Source organism: Anolis sagrei, chromosome 1, assembly GCF_037176765.1.
Source record: "Anolis sagrei isolate rAnoSag1 chromosome 1, rAnoSag1.mat, whole genome shotgun sequence".
NCBI classification, from domain to species: Eukaryota; Metazoa; Chordata; class Lepidosauria; order Squamata; family Dactyloidae; genus Anolis; species Anolis sagrei.
In genome coordinates, this window is record NC_090021.1 from 298949805 (window position 1) to 298967028 (window position 17224).

Sequence of the window (17224 nt, forward strand, 5' to 3'; positions counted from 1 at the left end):
GGTTTGGGTGTATCCGGTTTTCAATCTTGCCCAGGAAGCAACCTGAGGGCCCGCTCTATCCCCACTGGACTCTATCGTTTTAACTCTTCTCAGACAGACTCCTTTTTAAAGAGCTCCAAGCGGTGGTCTTCTGGCACAATCTCAGCTCTCCTGCTTGGCTGGAATGCCTCTTGATAGTGATAGAATAGGAGAGAGATCTATCCATGGCTGGCAAACTCTTTCCATTAAGGCTGCTGAATGTAGTGGCGGCAAACTTGAAAAAAATGGTAAGTTTTCTCCATTTGAGCAGTTGTTGCACATGTATTCTTGTCAGTATTGCCATGGCTTGTGTGTAACAGCTGCAGGGTTTGCATGCTTAGATTTATTTCTAGCCAAGGCTAAACTGGTGGTTCATTTATATCAACAATAAATCAGTATTGCTTGTAAAGTGTAAAGATATGCCATGGAATACTAAGCATGAGCCATACTATTTTATTTTCAATTGTTTTATGTTGTTTTAAAAAGCTGATAGGTTGAGTATTCCATAACTAAAATGCTTGGGATCAGAAGTATTTTGGATTTTGAAATAAATTTACATATGCACAGTGAGATATCTTTATTATGGATTTGTTTATTTGTTAGTGTTTATGTGTTGTAGATTTTAAATTGTAATTTCTGTTGGAAACTAGGGAAGTGAGGTTTATATAGGTTTGATGTTTATATGTTGTAGATAACAATAAATTCTACTCTTTGTTGTCCAAGGCTTTCATGGCCAGAATCATAGAATCATAGAATCATAGAGTTGGAAGAGACCTCATGGGCCATCTAGTCCAACCCCCTGCCAAGAAGCAGGAATATTGCATTCAAATCACCCCTGACAAATGGCCATTCAGCCTCTGTTTAAAAGGAGCCTCCACCACACTCCGGGGCAGAGAGTTCCACTGCTGAACGGCTCTCACAGTCAGGATCATTATAGTCGCCCTCCTCTGGACACATTCCAGTTTGTCAATATCTCTCTTCAATTGTGGTGCCCAGAATTGGACACAATATTCCAAGTGTGGTCTAACCAAGGCAGAATAGAGGGGTAGCATGAGTTCCCTGGATCTAGACACTATACTGCTCTTGATGCAGGCCAAAATCCCATTGCCGTCGCATAACATTGTTGGCTCATAGTTAACTTCACTGGGTTGCTGTGAGTTCCAGGCCATGTTCCAGAAGCATTCTCTCCTGACGTTTCGCCCACATCTATGGCACGGATCCTCTCATCTCTGCAGGAGTCTACAATATACCATACAGCTTTGTATAAGTCTGCATAGGGACCACCAAACACAGCGCTCTAACATTAATCAAGGAACATGAAAGGCACTGCAGACTACTTCAACCAGAGAAGTCAGCCATAGCAGAGCACCTGATGAACCTGGACAACAGCATATTGTTTGAAAACACAGAAATGCTGACTACATGTCAGACTACACAGAGAAGCAATTGAAATACACAAGCATGTGGACAATTTCAACAGAAAGGAGAAAACCATGAAAATGAACAAAATCTGGCTACCAGTATTAAAAAAAACCCTCTAAAATTGAGATAGTAAACAAAGAGCTACACTAAAAAAGAGGAATTCCAGACAAGAATCAGTCATGGCCAGGTAACAAAAGATTCCCCCAGGCAGCAGGCAGCCAGGCTTTGAAGCTACAAGGCCATTAAATGCTCATCAAGGTGGTCAATTGCAACATTCACACTTGCCTCAAACAGACAAGAGTTCCTTTTCCCTTCCTGGACATTTCACAGATATATAAACCTCACTTGCCTAGTTTCCAACAGACCTCACAACCTCTGAGGATGCCTGCCATAGCTGTGGACCATACATCAGGAGAGAATGCTTCTGGAACATACAGCCTGGAAAACTCACAGCAACCCAATAAATTGTACTGTTAGCTGCTTTGAGTCTCCTGTAAGAGAGAAAAAGTGGGATATTAATAATAACATTTACAGTGATGATAACTATAAATATAATCTTGGAAGTGGGACCCAAATCTAAGCATGTTAGTTGATAATTCATTTGCACTTTATACACACAGCCTGATAATTTTATATGCAATATTTGAAATAATTGTGTGCATAAATCAAAGTTTTTGTACAGTGAAACATTGGAAAGCAACACTGTAACTATTTTGGAATTATGGATAAGGGATGTTCAACTTGTACTGAAGTTAGAATTGTTCATGTCTTCGTACTATTTCCATTGCCTGCCTATGGGTGTGAAAGCTGGACAGTGAAGAGAACTGACAGGAAGAAAATAAAGTCATTAGTGATGTGGTGCTGGGGAAGCTCTGTGGAAACTGTGGAGTGCTAAAACGACAAATAAAATGGGTCCTAGGGCAGATTATGCTTGAACTCTCTCTCGAGACCATCATGACTAAACTGAGTTTTTTGTACTTTGAATCAGAATCATAGAGTTGGAAGAGACCACGTGGGCCATCTAGTCCAATCCCTTGCCATGCAGGAAAAGCACAATCAAAGCAGCCCAACAGATAGCCATCCAGCCTCTGTTTTAAAACCTCCAATGAAGGAGCTTCCATCACACTCAGTGACAGAGAGTTCCACTGCTGAACAGTTCTTTATCATCAGGAAGTTTATTTATTTATTTATTTATTTCATATATTTATATCCCGCCCTTCTCCCCACAAGGGGGACTCAGCACGGCCTCACATGAGCATCAGAGGGTGCCAACAGCATAAATACCATTAAAATTACAATTCACAATAAAATCATTTTAAAACATTATACAACACCATCAGTAAAATTTAACAATAAATTAATAGATTTGGTGATTAAGTTCTGGTGGAATCTCCTCTCCTGTAATTTGCACCCATTGATCCAAGTCATAAGGCTCTTCCATACAGGTCCTATATCCCAGGATCTGATCCCAGGTTCTCTGCTTTTAATTAGATTATATGAATCTCTACTGCCAGATAATCTGGGATAAATAGAAAACCTGGGATCAGATCCTGGGATATAGGGCCTGTCTGGAAGGGCCCTTAGTCTCCAGGGCCAGCAGAAAACAGGCCTGCTCCTTTTTCTTTATGGCATCCTTTCAGATGTTTAAACATGGCAGTCATGTCTCCCCTAAATGTTGTCTTTGGCAGGCTAAACACACCCAGCTCATAAGGCATGGTTTTGAGATCTTTGATCATTTTGGTCACCCTTCTCTGGATACATTCCAACTTGTCAATATCAATATAATGAAGATACATGGCTCACTAGCAAAGACGATATTGCTTGATAAAGTGGAGGGCTTAGGAAAAGAGGAAGACACATCTCCACACAGATGAATAAAATCCCACATTATCTTCTTTGAACTGGGACATATGGCAGTGTGGACTCAGATAATTCAGTTCAAAGCAGATATTGTGGGTCATTCTGCCTTGATATTCTGTGTTATAGGGCTGTCTGGAAGGCCCCCCTGTCAAGAAAACCAAGGCTGTGAGTCTACAAGACCAGCTACAAGTGACTTGGGGTGCATTTAATTAATGCAGTTTGACACCATTGCAATTGCCATTGCTCAGTGCTGTGGAATTATGGGAATTATAGTTTTACATGGTCTTTAGTTTTCTCTACCAAAGAGTGCCAGTGTCTCACCAAATGACAACTTCTCAGATTTCATGGTATCAAGTCATTGAGGGCAGTAGTGGTATCAAACTGCTTTAATTGTACAGTGTAGATGCACCTTTGGAGATCTTTAATCCATAGGATTGCTGTAAGTCAAAGGCAACTTGAAGGCAGTTAACAGTACAGGGATGGATGGCGATGCTTTGATTGACTAGTTTTGAAAGAAATTCCAAAAAAGTGGTGTCAGTGTAATATAACAGGGTTTTTTGTTTGTCTCTTAAAGTCCTCAGATGCAAAGGATGTAGTTCTTAAAGACAAGCGGAGTAAAATCATGGCTAGAGGACTTCCAAAGCAAAAGCCAATTGAAGGAGTTGAGCAAGTACTGGTTGTAGCTTCGGGGAAAGGGGGTGTAGGAAAATCCACCACTGCTGGTAAGTGCCAAATTTCTTCAGTTAAGTAATTAATTACTTTGATTTTCCTTGCATGTTTTTAGGTAGTATAAAAATATAGTATTACAGTATTGTTATAGCTGTATGAATAGCAGATGGCATAGGGCCGACAGGATGAAAACTGGAGAGTGTTCTTTACTGATTGTGTGGGCAAGTCATATTCTTTCTTATAGAAAGACAATGGGAAAAAATACAATTTAGGGTCACCTTATAATTGTTGTATGTATGGAGAGGACATGAAGGCACACAGTGACAAAAAGAGGCAATTTTGGCTTGTGTCTTCTATACATTCATCCATGGTACAGGAACCATCATAAAAGAAGGTGGTTGTTTTCTATCCAGCAGTAAAGAGCTTGTTATTTATCACTGATACATACTCCAAACCATTACTTCTTAAACTGTGGGTCCCGACCCCAAATGGGTTCCCTGAGCTAAATGTTGGGGTCATGAAAAAATTGGCAAAAGTAAAAGCTTTCTAAATGTTACTAATGACATTTAGGCATTTACACAAATCTATTGTGCAGTGTTTACTGTGGGTTCTGCAGAAGATGGTTCCACAAAAAGGAAAATCAGACTGTTTTGCAAGTCTTAAAAAGGCTGAGTTGTTATCAGTAAATAATTGGTGGTGGGACTACATGCTGCTGTGAGGCAGGAGGCTTTTCTACTATTAGTTGGATCTCTCATGTCACCCAGTGAATTTCATCTGGATGGGATATGAACCTAGATCTTCCAAGTCCTAATCCAACGCTTTAAACACATTTTTATTTTACAGCTGATTAACAAATTTCACAATCCAGTTAATAACCATCAGTTCCATGGTTTAATAAATCAGTTTGGTGTTGGTTCCTGCTTGCAGTTTTTCAAGGAACTCAAACAGACCATAATATGTTCATATAGACCCATCTCACTTCATATCCACCTCAGTTTTTGGTAAAATCCTGAAACATTTTCTGTACTTAAGGAATGGAATGTAAGTTTCTTAACTTGTTTGGATATATGTATGTTTGAGATTGTTCCTAAATCCAGTTGGTAGTGCCATCCAGAGCAGACCATTTGCCTTATCATTACTTCCATTAGTTTATTCCACCTGAGGAGCAATAATTGGATTTAGGCTAACAAAAATATTTTAAGTTCTTAAGGCATTTTTCATTTTGTAGGATTTTCATGTGTATTTCAAATATCTTTAGAGCTTTCAGAAGTCCACAAATTTTTATGGCTACATAGTTGTCCCTTCACATTTGCTGTTTGTTTGTTTGTTTGTGCAGATGTGATTATTTACAGTTTGATTAAAATGTTTGCTCTTGAAAACTCTAGGTTATCCAGTGTATCTCTATGGTCAATTTCCATAGAGTGGTTTTAAAAAAATATATAGTTCTTTCACTTTCATGGATTTTGTTAGGATTTTCACCACTGACCATTTTAGGACTTAGAGAGGCCTTTTAAAAAACCGGGGAGAGATAAGAAGTTATTCCTGATTTTGGGAGGCTTCTCTCATGTCCCCACATGAGGAGCTGGAGTTGATAGAGGGAGCTCATCCGCCTCTCCCTGGATTCGAACCTGCGACCTGTCGGTCTTCAGTCCTGCCGGTACAGGGGTTTAACCCACTGCGCCACCGGGGGCTCCTTACACAGAAAACTGGGAAGCCCTTACCCTTGAGCACTCTAGCTGGAGGTTAGCTGTGAAGAGCAGTGCTAAAATGGCCTGAGGCCCAAAACATAATGAAAATTATGTGAGGTCCTTGATGTTATAAAAAGAGCCTTGAGGGCTCCATGTGGCCCATGGGCTGCACTTGCTTACTTACTTAGGCGATTCCTCGGTGTCCAAATATGATGGTCTTCCAAGTGTAGTGTCTTGGCGGTAGATATGTAGGTGACTGTAGAGCCCTATTCTTGACCCGCATGTTCTTCCACAGTGAGGACATTGGTTTCCAGGTGGAAGATGGTCCCGGTCAGGGTTGGCTTGATGCCCCTTCCTCTTGGCCCATTACTCCCCTTCGCCCTCCATTTGTGCCTCTTCAAATTCCACAGCACTGCTCTTAACAGCTAACCTCCAGCTAGAGTACTCAAGGGCCAGGGCTTCCCAGTTTTCTGTGTAAGAAGCTCCCGGTGGCGCAGTGGGTTAAACCCCTGTGTCGGCAGAACTGAAGACCAACAGGTTGCAGGTTGGAATCCAGGGAGAGGTGGATGAGCTCCCTCTATCAACTCCAGCTCCTCATGTGGGGACATGAGAGAAGCCTCCCACAAGGATGATAAAAACATCATATCATCCGGGCATCCCCTGGGCAACGTCCTTGCAGACGGCCAATTCTCTCACACCAGAAGCAGCTTGCAGTTTCTCAAGTCGCTCCTGACATGACAAAAAAAAAAGTTCTCTGTGTCTTTGCCACAGTTTTTAAGGTTAGCTTTAAGCCCATCTTTAAATCTCTTTTCCTGTCCTCCAACATTCCATTTTCCATTCTTGAGTTGGGAGTATAGTAACTGCTTTAGAAGATGGTGATAGGGCATTCAGACAATGTGACCAGTGGAGTTGATGGCGTAGGAGCATCACTTCAATGCTGGTGGTCTTTGCTTTTTCCAGCATGCTGTCATCTGTCTTCCCAAGAGATTTGCAGGATTTCTTTTGGAAGCAACTCTGATAGAATCGTTCCAGGCGTTGAGTGTGACGTCTGTTGACGGTCCATGTTTCGCAGGCGTATAATAGGGTTGGGAGGATAATAGCTGTATAAACAAGCACCTTGTTATCCTTATGGTATAAGTTGACTATATGTATTAGTTGAGGGCAGGTTCTGGGGCCACCAATATGTATATATGATCCATGAATAAATCAAAGGGGATTCTGCAGAGAGGGAAAAGCACCAGTGCTTGTGAACAAAACCACCTGGAAAATGCAGTTTGCTAATTCTTTAGCACTGTGTCACATTTAATTATTTAACTTAATTAACAACATGATCCTGAAATTTGAGTTATGCTGAAATTCCAACCTAAGTCAATCATTTTAATTAGGAGATAAATTTAATTAAGTTTCCCTGTTTCATTTAAAAATGCAAATTACTTTATAAACTTAATTTATTTTAATTAGTTATTTTGTATCACAGATGAATTTAAAGGAAAGTTACTTAGTATTGTTATTAAACAGGTTTCCCAGAAACCTGTTTCTCTGCTTATGCAGTGCTGCGTCTTTAAACATAACTGCTACTTCATCCTTCATCACAGAGACATACTCTGCTGCTCAATTCTTCGCCCTAGGTGGGTTTGCTATCAATAATTATAAGTATAAATGATGTGCTTTTACTTAATACTCATTAATAATCTGGAATGTGCTGTGTATGTTTCAACAGTTAAATAGGCTGGTTTGCAAAAGTTGCTAAAATATTAATTGTTGTGAAAACAAAATATTCCTGTAGAGCAGAGCTTTCTAAACTCTGTGTCTTGATATATTAGTGTGTTGGCAGCAGGTTATAAGTGTGTTGCGTGAAGTTAACAAGAAACCTTTGGGTTTATGTGAGATAAGCAATAAATCATATATTTTCAAAAAATATAAACAGAAGGTTTACATGAGATATGTTGTGTGCCCATACATTCTGTTATTACAATTTATGTATGTCTCTGTATTTTTTTAAAGGGATTGGTTTAACCTCTGGTTTGCTAGTAAAACTGAATTTCTATGTTGTGAAATGATCCATGTCTAAAAAGGTGTGTTATTAACATGAAATGTTTGAAAAACTCTGCTGTAGTGTGTTGGTGATCTACAACTAATAGCTGACTACTTGAATGGTTGCTACATTGTTGGATTCTCGGGGATTTGGTTATCTCTAGCTGTTTTGAGAAGCCAACTGCTCTTTTATTTTAGCTGATTCTTAGAGATAACTTGCCCATCTGTCTCAGTATAAAAACAAAGGATATATGCCTCTGAAGAAGTGAATTAGTCTAAGGCCCCTTTTACACTGCCATATAATTCAGATTATCAAAGCAATAATTCACATTATCTGCTTTCAACTGGATTATATGAGTCTACACTGTCATATAACCCAATTCGAAGTAGATAATCTGGATTTTAAATGGTATTGTAGAAGGGGCCTAAAAGGTGCTGCTTGATTCCTTAATTTTTCCACCTACATATCTCCTCCTTTTCATTCTGGCTAATTCTGTCATTGTAAAATTATATGACAAAGTAACTAGAAAAACAGTCATGGTTTAGAAATCCATCTTATAAATAAAGATCTGGTTCCAAAGGTTTATTTCATGAACAGAAAAGAGCTTCCATATGTAAAAAGCAGTCCCAATTCGGATTGGCTAATGTTCTGGTCTGGCCTGGCAATGTTCAGGTTCCCTCAATTCTCAGGTATTGATTTTCAGAGGGTGGCTGCAGGGGGAAGCAGGGCCTAAGAAAGTCCTATTGTACATCAAGTTCTACTTGTCCTTCTTGGAATCTCACCCAAGTTAAGGTCGCATTTATGTGTATTAGTGTGAGGAGCCAGCGAATCAGCTCCATGGTGGCTAAATGATGCATGGAGCTGAACCAGGTTAACATGGGCCAAAGATGCTTAATATGTCCTTGAACCATGGTAACCAAAGTTCCAATGTATGTGTAGGTTGGGTTGCTGTGAGTTTTCCGGGATGTATGGCCATATTCCAGAAGCATTCTCTGCTGACATTCGCCTACCTCTATGGCAGGCATCCGCAGAAGTTGTGAGGTCTGCTGGGAACTAGGCAAATGGGCTTTATATATCCGTGGAATGTCTAGGGTGGGAGAAAGAACTCTTGTCTGTTTGAGGCAAGTGTGAATGTTGCAATTGCCACCTTGATTAGCATTTAATGACCTTGCAGCTTCAAAGCCTGGCTGCTTCCTGGGTGGGAAATCCTTTGTTGGGAGGTGTTAGCTGGCCCTGATTGTTTCATGTCAGGAAATCATCTGCTTTTTGAGTTTTGCTCTTTAATTACTATGCTAATTTTAGAGTCTTTTTTAATACTGGTAGCCAAATTTTGTTCATTTTCATGATTTCCTCCTTTCTGTTGAAATTGTCCCCCTGCTTGTGAATTTCAAGGGTTTCTCTGTGTGGTCAGACATGGTGGTTGTTAGTATGGTCCAATGTTTCTGTGTTCTCAAATAATATGCCATGTCCAGGTTGGTTCATCAGGTGCTCTGCTATGGCTGATTTCTCAGGTTGAATTAGTCTGCTGTGCCTTTCATGTTCCTTGATTTGTGTTTGGACGCTGCGTTTGGTGGTCGCTATGTAGACTTGTCTACAGCTGCATGGTGTAGGTTTCTTATATTACATATTTCATATTTGGTAAGATGGCTTTTGTTGCCCATTGTTACAAAATCACTTTTTTCCTTCTTGAAGATGGTTAATACTTTTGAAAATCTAATATTGTTTTCTGTCATTCTCTTTTTCAGTAAATCTAGCCCTTGCACTGGCATCAAATGATTCGGTAAGTGACCATCTAATTCTTGTGGCAGTATAGATTTAAAATGGTTGCCTGCGTGTTTGTATGTGAGAGGGAACAATGTGTTGGTTTCAGTAGATCTGGTGCTATAGTGGAAGGTAGTTCCATTATACTGGAGGAATACTGGAGGAAAAAGATAAATTAGGAATTCCTTTATTGCTATTGTGCTCAATTTTTATACATTTGTTATAAATAGTACCATCTCAATCCAGTCATCAAAGGGAATTTCATGTAAATCCATATTTTTAATAATACATTTCATTTTCAAGTTTAGTCATGTATGTTTTGCACCAATTTTTTGGGACTCAACAATTCAGGTTTTGTTGTCTTATTTAGGATAAAGTTTACAAACCCCAAGGAAACCCTATTAGAAAGAAGAGGTTTATATTTTAAAGTACAGTTGACAAATACAAGTATAATGTAAAAATATATTATAATATTGCATACTGTATTTATAATAATATATAATACAAAACATCACATTTGTAATTGTTCATGGTGCTTCATATACATTGTTGGAGTAAACATTTACAACAGGAGTGGGAAACATTATTTGGGTGATGACAGTCAACAAACTCTCCTAGAAGCAGATGAGAGGTTATGATTCTGTTTCAATGTTATGAGTCTTTAGGATTTGCCCAAGCTGTGTCCTTCCCAAATGGCTATGTTATGGGATAGGCAGAAATACAGTGGGATATTTTCACTATTATAAACTATATTTCCATATGGCTGCATCCTGTGGTATGACACTCTGGCATATGCAGCTTGTTAAGGCACTGGAACTCTAATCTTAAAACCGACCAAGGGCAAGATGGATGGATGGATGGTATCCTTGAAGTGACTGGCTTGACTCTGAAGGAGCTGGGGGAGGTGACGGCTGAAAGGGAGCTCTGGCGTGGGCTGGTCTATGAGGTCACGAAGAGTCGGAAGTGACTGAACGAATAAACAACAACCAACACTTTTAATTGTGTTTGGAAACATACTGCAAACCAGTGGAATTGTTGTAAGAAGAGGGCTGCACACTACCTCTGTCCAGTCCCAGTTAACAATCCGACTGCAGTTCTGGACCAGCTAAAGTTTCTAAGCACTTCTCAAAGGCACCCCACTTTGAATGCATTGCAGCAGTAGCAACAACAACAACAACAACAATAATGTTTATTTATATCCTGCTTTTCTCTCCACAAGAAGACTCAACGCGACTTCACTCACCATGATAATCAGACCTCCCCAGAAGTGTGTAGAGCTGGTGCAGTAGTTTTAATTATAATATGTTCTTTTGGCCACTGCTGAAACATTATTGCCCAGGTTTATGGCAGAATCCAGTAGTACACTTAAATGAAAAACTTCAAACTCCAACTGACAGTTCCCCTGTGAAGGTGACTAGGGTGCGGAAAATGTGAAATTGCCAAGATTCTTCCAAGATGAGAAGTACCATATATACTTGAGTATAAGCTGGGGTTTTTAGCCCCTTTTTTAGGCTGAAAAAGTCCTCTTTGGTTTATACTCAACTCAAAATTATTTATTATTTTACTGTTATTATTATTTTTTACATTTTACATTTATTATTATACTCTATTAGTGTTATTTCATTTATTATTTTGCTTCATTATTATTATTACATTTATTACTTTACTCTATTATTATTACATTTATTATTTTATTCTCTTTATTATTGGAAGGATACGTAAGCACATTTACATTGAAGATTAGAATAATGGTTTAATCAGAGTTGGACAGTCTTCAATTACAGTTCTATGTAAATATTCAAAAGCATTTAACCTACTAATGCCTCAATTAATTTAATTTTATTGGTATGTATTTATTTTTAAATTTACCAGTATCTGCTGCATTGCTTCAGCTTCTATTTGGGTCGACTTATACTTGAGTATATACAGTATATGCGAGAGTTTGAGAGACTTTGGGCCTGATGGAGACCTAGAGGAAGTGCTGTGTGCATTGCCATCCCTAAGGAGGCTTGGCTATGGGCTAGACAAGGGGATCTAGAGTTACAGCTTCCCATGAGCATCCAAAAATTTAGAACATCATCTGTATCCTGAATAGAGCAGTAAAGTCACTTTAGCACTTAGGTTTCTTTCCAGCCCCTGGTGAATAGAATTTTAGACTGTTCTTGTAAATTATTCCAAAGCAAAGCCTGAAGGAAGGTGTCTTCATGTACAAGATAGCTTTTGCTGATGTAAGATTGCTTGCTTAGAATATAGCTTTTCCTAAAAAAAATAAATCTAATTTCCACACTCTCTCCATGTATCCTGCTTGGTGTGCATACATATGTATTACAGGATTCTTATCTTATGTTGGAGGGGAAGGGAAAGACTTTACAAAGTCAAAGGCGGAAAAAGGGCAACATAAACTCCCAGGTGACTTCCCACTCATTCAGTGAACTCCCAGGAGCAATTAGTGAGTGGTGGCAGCTGACGGAATTTGGAGGTCCCGCTTTTCTACTCAAGAGCAAGAAATGAATTGAATCCTATAACAGTTACACAGACCTTTTAAAGACCCCTGAATATAAATAAGAGCCAACTGAAATTACTCTTCTCTAAATACCTTGAGTTGGCTGTGTTTGAAAGATATTTGAGTTTTGAACCTGGAGTTTCTTGTTTGTGGCTGGATGGAGCAGTAACACTCTGTGCTTCATTCGGAAAAATGTGAGACATGGACTATCTACAGATGTCACATGCAACTCCTGGAACAATTCCATCAGCATTGCCTCTGAAAAATCCTGCAAATCTCTTGGAAAGACAAGCAGACAAATGTCACCATGCTGGAAGAGACAAAGACAACTAGCATTGAAGCGATGCTCCTCCGCAATCAACTCCGCTGGACCGGCCATGTTGTCTGGATGCCCAACCACCATCTCCCAAAGCAGTTGCCCTATTCTGAACTCAAGAACGGAAAATGGAATTTGGTGGACAGGAAAAGAGATTTAAAGATGGGCTCAAAGCCAAACTTAAAAACTCTGGCATAGACACTCCAGCTGGAGGTCAGCTGTGACCAGCAGCGCTGTATAATTTGAAGAGGCATGAATGGAGGGCGAAAGGGAGAAATGTGCCAAGAGGAAGGCGCGTCAAGCCAACCCCGACTGGGACTGCCTTCCACCTGGAAACCAATGTCCTCTCTGTGGGAGAACATGCAGATCAAGAATATGGCTTCACAGTCACCTACGAACCCACCGCCAGTACACCAATCTTGGAAGACAATCCTACTCGGTCAAAGAGGGATCGCATAAGGAAGGAGCAATAACCCAGTATAATAAGTAAAGTGGCCATATTGACTGTTGCTGGTATATAAGGAAATAATAGAAGAAACCAATGCAAATTATGTATTTATGTAGAATGTGTTGGTAATTGCAACTAAAAAGAATAACATTCAGTTGAGGCTGGTAGAGCAAGATTAGAATGTACTGCATGAATTTGTTAGGTTGAACACTGCAGTGAAAAGTTCAAGTTTGTTGATAATCCATCAGGTTTTCGGGGTCTGAATGTAAAAGGGAGAAAAACAGTCTTGAAAGTAACAGATGTTTCATTAATGTTTGATACAGACATAAAATTTTAAAACCAATGCACTAGAATTAATTGCCTGATTGACACTAATGGGAGTCACCTGGCAAATCCTCAAATGCTGTGTAGAAAATGTTTCATAATTAATGCTTGATATTGCAAACAGTGCAATTCGTAGTGGAGACACCATGTAGCAAACAAAGAACCATCTTGGCTCTTCTGTTTATGTTTTTCTCAAAATAAATAAAAGACTAATTATTTCACTTTCTTTTTACCTTGGGAAAACTGTGTTTCTGAGAATATGTCGTCAAGCTAGGTTTCCCAAATTTGCAGTGGTGATGCTAAATTTGCTTGATAAGTTAACTGTGTTACAAAGAACACAGTGTTTTAATGTTTTATTATCTGGATTTTTGCACTGCCTTCTTTTAAACTTGTTTTAAACTATCTTGGATCTGTTTGGAGAGCGGGATAAGTGGAATATAAATATTCCAGTTAAGTTCTTCATTTGAAATGGTTGGGGCCAGAATAGTTTTGGATTTTGGAATATTTGTATTTTATATACATACAGAATGAGATATGTTGGAGATTGGGGGCACAAACAAAGCCTGACAGTAATTTTATACAATATTTGAAATAATTTTGCTAGTGAAAAAAAGTTTGTGTGTATTGAACAACCAGAAAGCAAAAATGTTACCACCAATGCAGACAATTACAAATTATGGAGTATATCAGAATTCTGGATAATGAATGTGCAACCTGTAAATTATTGTGTATGTATGCAGTTTTACATGATGGTGATTTTATTCAGTCTACATCAGTGGTTCCCAACCCTAAAATAAGGTCTGTGAGAGGGAAGGTAGGAAGGAGACACCAGCACTTTCTTGGCTCACCCGCTGGCACACACAAGGGAGTGAGAGAGGGAGAGAAGGGAGGAAGGAAGGCCATTTCTTGGCCTTGGGTGGCTTCCCAGGCCAGGGTGGAGAAGACTCACCCAGTGGCATGCTTGAGGGAGCAAGAGAGAGGGGAGAGTCCCCCAAAGTAATTATTATTAGTATTATCCCATTGCCACACATCAGTTGTAATTGGAAAGCAGCCCTTTCTAAGACCCAGTTTAGTCCCCCAAAGTAACTATCATTATCATCATCATCACCACCACCACCATCTCCCATTGCCACACATCCGTTGTAATAGGAAATCATCCTTTTGTAAAACTCTGTTTAGTCAACCCGTAGTAGTTAGTAGTTGTAGTAGTAGCTGTTGTTATCATAGCCATTAGGGACAGTTTCTTGGGTCTCATTTTTTGTAATTTTTTCAACTTAACCCCCCCCCCTTTTTTTTTTTACACAAGCATTAACAAAATCCATGGTGAATAACAAAACCGAACCAAAATAAATTCTCAGTGTCTTTGTTTTTAGGCCTGTTACTGGGGTTATTTGGGGTGTTCATTCAGAAAAAATGTATAGGATAGACCACATCAGCTCTAGATTATTAAATATGGTTTCTTGTGGGCGAGCAGATGGTGACTACTGGATAGCATATGTTCTGTATCAGAAACTTGAGTGGATGTGGTCTATCCAATGCAGTTATCTGAATCAGCATTCCAAATAACAAACTGAATCTAATGTTGACTAAAAACTGATTCCTAACCCTTTTGGTACTAATTTTGGAGCATGGTCCCTAGTCAAGTGATCCCTGGTCAAAAAAAGGTTGGGAACCACTCAACTTCATAGACTTTATCAACTGTTTGAGTCCTTGGATTCAATAACTGTAAAATACTATGTAGTTGCCTCTCACTGTGAATAAATGGTTCTACTTGATGGAAAATTCTGATTCAGTAAATGTCAGAATCTGTCAAGTGTTTCTGGAGCAGTTGGATGAGTCCTGAGTCACCAGATCTATAACAACTTCTGAATTATCAAGTTGTTCTACCTAGCTTAGTTAATTAACACCAAGAATGTGCAATCTATTAAGACAGTAGTAAGATCTCAAAATCTCTCCTGTTTACCCCCCTGAAGGTAATGGGCTCTACCCTACTATCTTCTATCTTAATTGCCGGTTTTAATTTTGACAGCACCTTCTTTTTAACCCTTTTTTAAATGGTAGGTGCTGGTTCTGCTCGTCCAGGACAAGAGCCTTTTGGGGAAGGCTAGCTTTCTTTGTCAGTCTGACTTGCATTTCTAGCAAGGAATTACTTTGTTCTGTTCTGTTTTTGTGGGTGTGAATGCTGGATCCCTGTAGGAAGTTTATTTATTATAGCAGAAACCATTAGGATTAATAGAAGCTAGGCGTAATACATCGAGACTGCTTATTTATGAACAGAATATTTTAGTGAGCAAACACCAGCTGTGCACAAGTAAAGATGGCCCAAATCCAGTTGGGAAATTCATTCTCCTGTTACTGTGTGGGAAAGCTCTTTAGTCAATTCAACTTGAAATAAGTGAGAGAGGGAGATCACTCATGATGAGAATGAATGTATTTCACACATGAATAAAAGCATGCTCATATATGCATTGGCTTCCAATATATTTCTGCTCTGAATTCATGATGCTGGTGATAGCATTTTAAGCCATAAGCGGCTTGGAACCATCTCTTTCTATATATGCTTATCCAAGAATGGAGATCAATGCTCTGTGTCCTATTGGTAGGGGAAATAACACTGTGGCCTTCTCCATGGTGGACCCTGGTTCCTTCTCCATGGAGGCATTTCAGCATCAAGTCAAAAAGGCCTTTTTATTAAAAACCCTGATTGGTTTTGTGTATATGGTGTTAATCAGATTCTAATTGTTTGTTTTTAGTTTACTGTATTTTAAATATTTTAAAACTATGGTTTGAATTTGATTTTACTGTGAGATGCCCTGATATCTTCAAATTAGAGCAGTATCTAAATATTTTAACTAATAAACTTATCCCCAATCTGCTTTCCAAGCCATGTTATCATGGTGCCTATGAAGCATTGGCATTGGTTCCTACTCTATTACACACACACACTAGCTGGGAATGGTGTGAGTTCATAGAATTAGACTATAAAGGCCATCTATTTTCTTACATAGCTAAAGTACTTGTGAAAGATGCTCATCCATCCTCTATTTAAACACCTCCAGCGACGGAGAATCCACCATCTTCCAAAGTAGCTTATTCTACCATTGAACAGCATTTACTATCAGGAAGTTCATAGCATTTGGGTACCATCTCTTTTCTTGTAATTTGAATTCCTTGGTTTGTGTCCTTGTCCCTGAAGCAGCAGAAAACAAGATAGCTTCATCTCTTTCATGACCTCCCTTCAGATATTTAAAGATGGCTATTATGTCAGTTGTAGTGTTGCACATCTGGAGGGCACCATTAGGATGGGGAAGGTTGCTTTATTGTGTGCATTTACTCTGTAACATCCTGTAATATATTGGCCTTTGGTGTCAGGAGTTTCAATAAAATCTCCCCAACTCGGACGCTTAACACATGGCAGCCTTCACCGATCTAGTGCCTTCCAGATGCATTGGCTATGTAACCAGAATGGTAGTTCAACTTTGGAAAGCACTATGCTCGGGAAGACTAACTCATGGGGAGCTACATAATGGCAAATCTTCTGCACATATTCATACTGGTAGAAGTGTAAATTGAGCAAAGAATAGCTGCTACTGTAATAATGAATACAGTACAGTATTGTTTTTGCTAAAAAGTATCTCTGTTAGAGACTTGGTTACAATAGAGAGGTAGCCAGCAGAGGGAGCTCAGTGAACCAAACTCTGTTCTGCTTTTCACAATCTATGGCACTATGGTAAGGAGTTGATAAAATGAGTTTCTCAAATACCCTTACCCAGACCCAAGAAACAAAAGCAGAGCACACACACACACACACAAAGGTAAATAATGTACTACCTGCTATTTATTATGCTTCTTTCAAAAGTATTTCTTAGATTTGTGTTGTCAAAGGCTTTCATGGCCGGAATCACTGGGTTGCTGTGAGTTTTCTGGGCTGTATGGCCATGATGAGTTGCCAGATGTACAAGCTAGGTTCAGAAAAGGCAGAGGAATGAGAGACCCAATTGCCACTATCTGCTGGATAATGGAGAAAGACAAGGAGTTTTAGAAAAGCATCTATTTCTGTTTTATTGACGAATCTAAAGCCTTTGACTGTGTGGATCATAATAAACTGGCAAGTTCTTGGATGGTGTGGGAATACCAAGGCACCTTGTCTGTCTCCAGAGGAATCTGTATAACAACCAAG

The 17224-nt window shown here is 39.3% G+C and overlaps 1 protein-coding gene across 1 annotated transcript in view; it reads left to right on the forward strand.

Annotated features, from left to right (window-relative positions):
* The first annotated feature begins 21 nt into the window (after positions 1-21).
* Positions 22-17224, forward strand: part of NUBPL (NUBP iron-sulfur cluster assembly factor, mitochondrial) — a 90167-nt gene continuing 72964 nt past the window's right edge. Inside the window, exons 1-3 of the mRNA XM_060759519.2 lie at positions 22-266; positions 3875-4022; positions 9438-9472. Of these exons, the coding sequence (XP_060615502.2) occupies positions 204-266; positions 3875-4022; positions 9438-9472 (246 nt within the window). The 5' untranslated portion in view covers positions 22-203. The remainder of the gene's footprint in view (positions 267-3874; positions 4023-9437; positions 9473-17224) is intronic.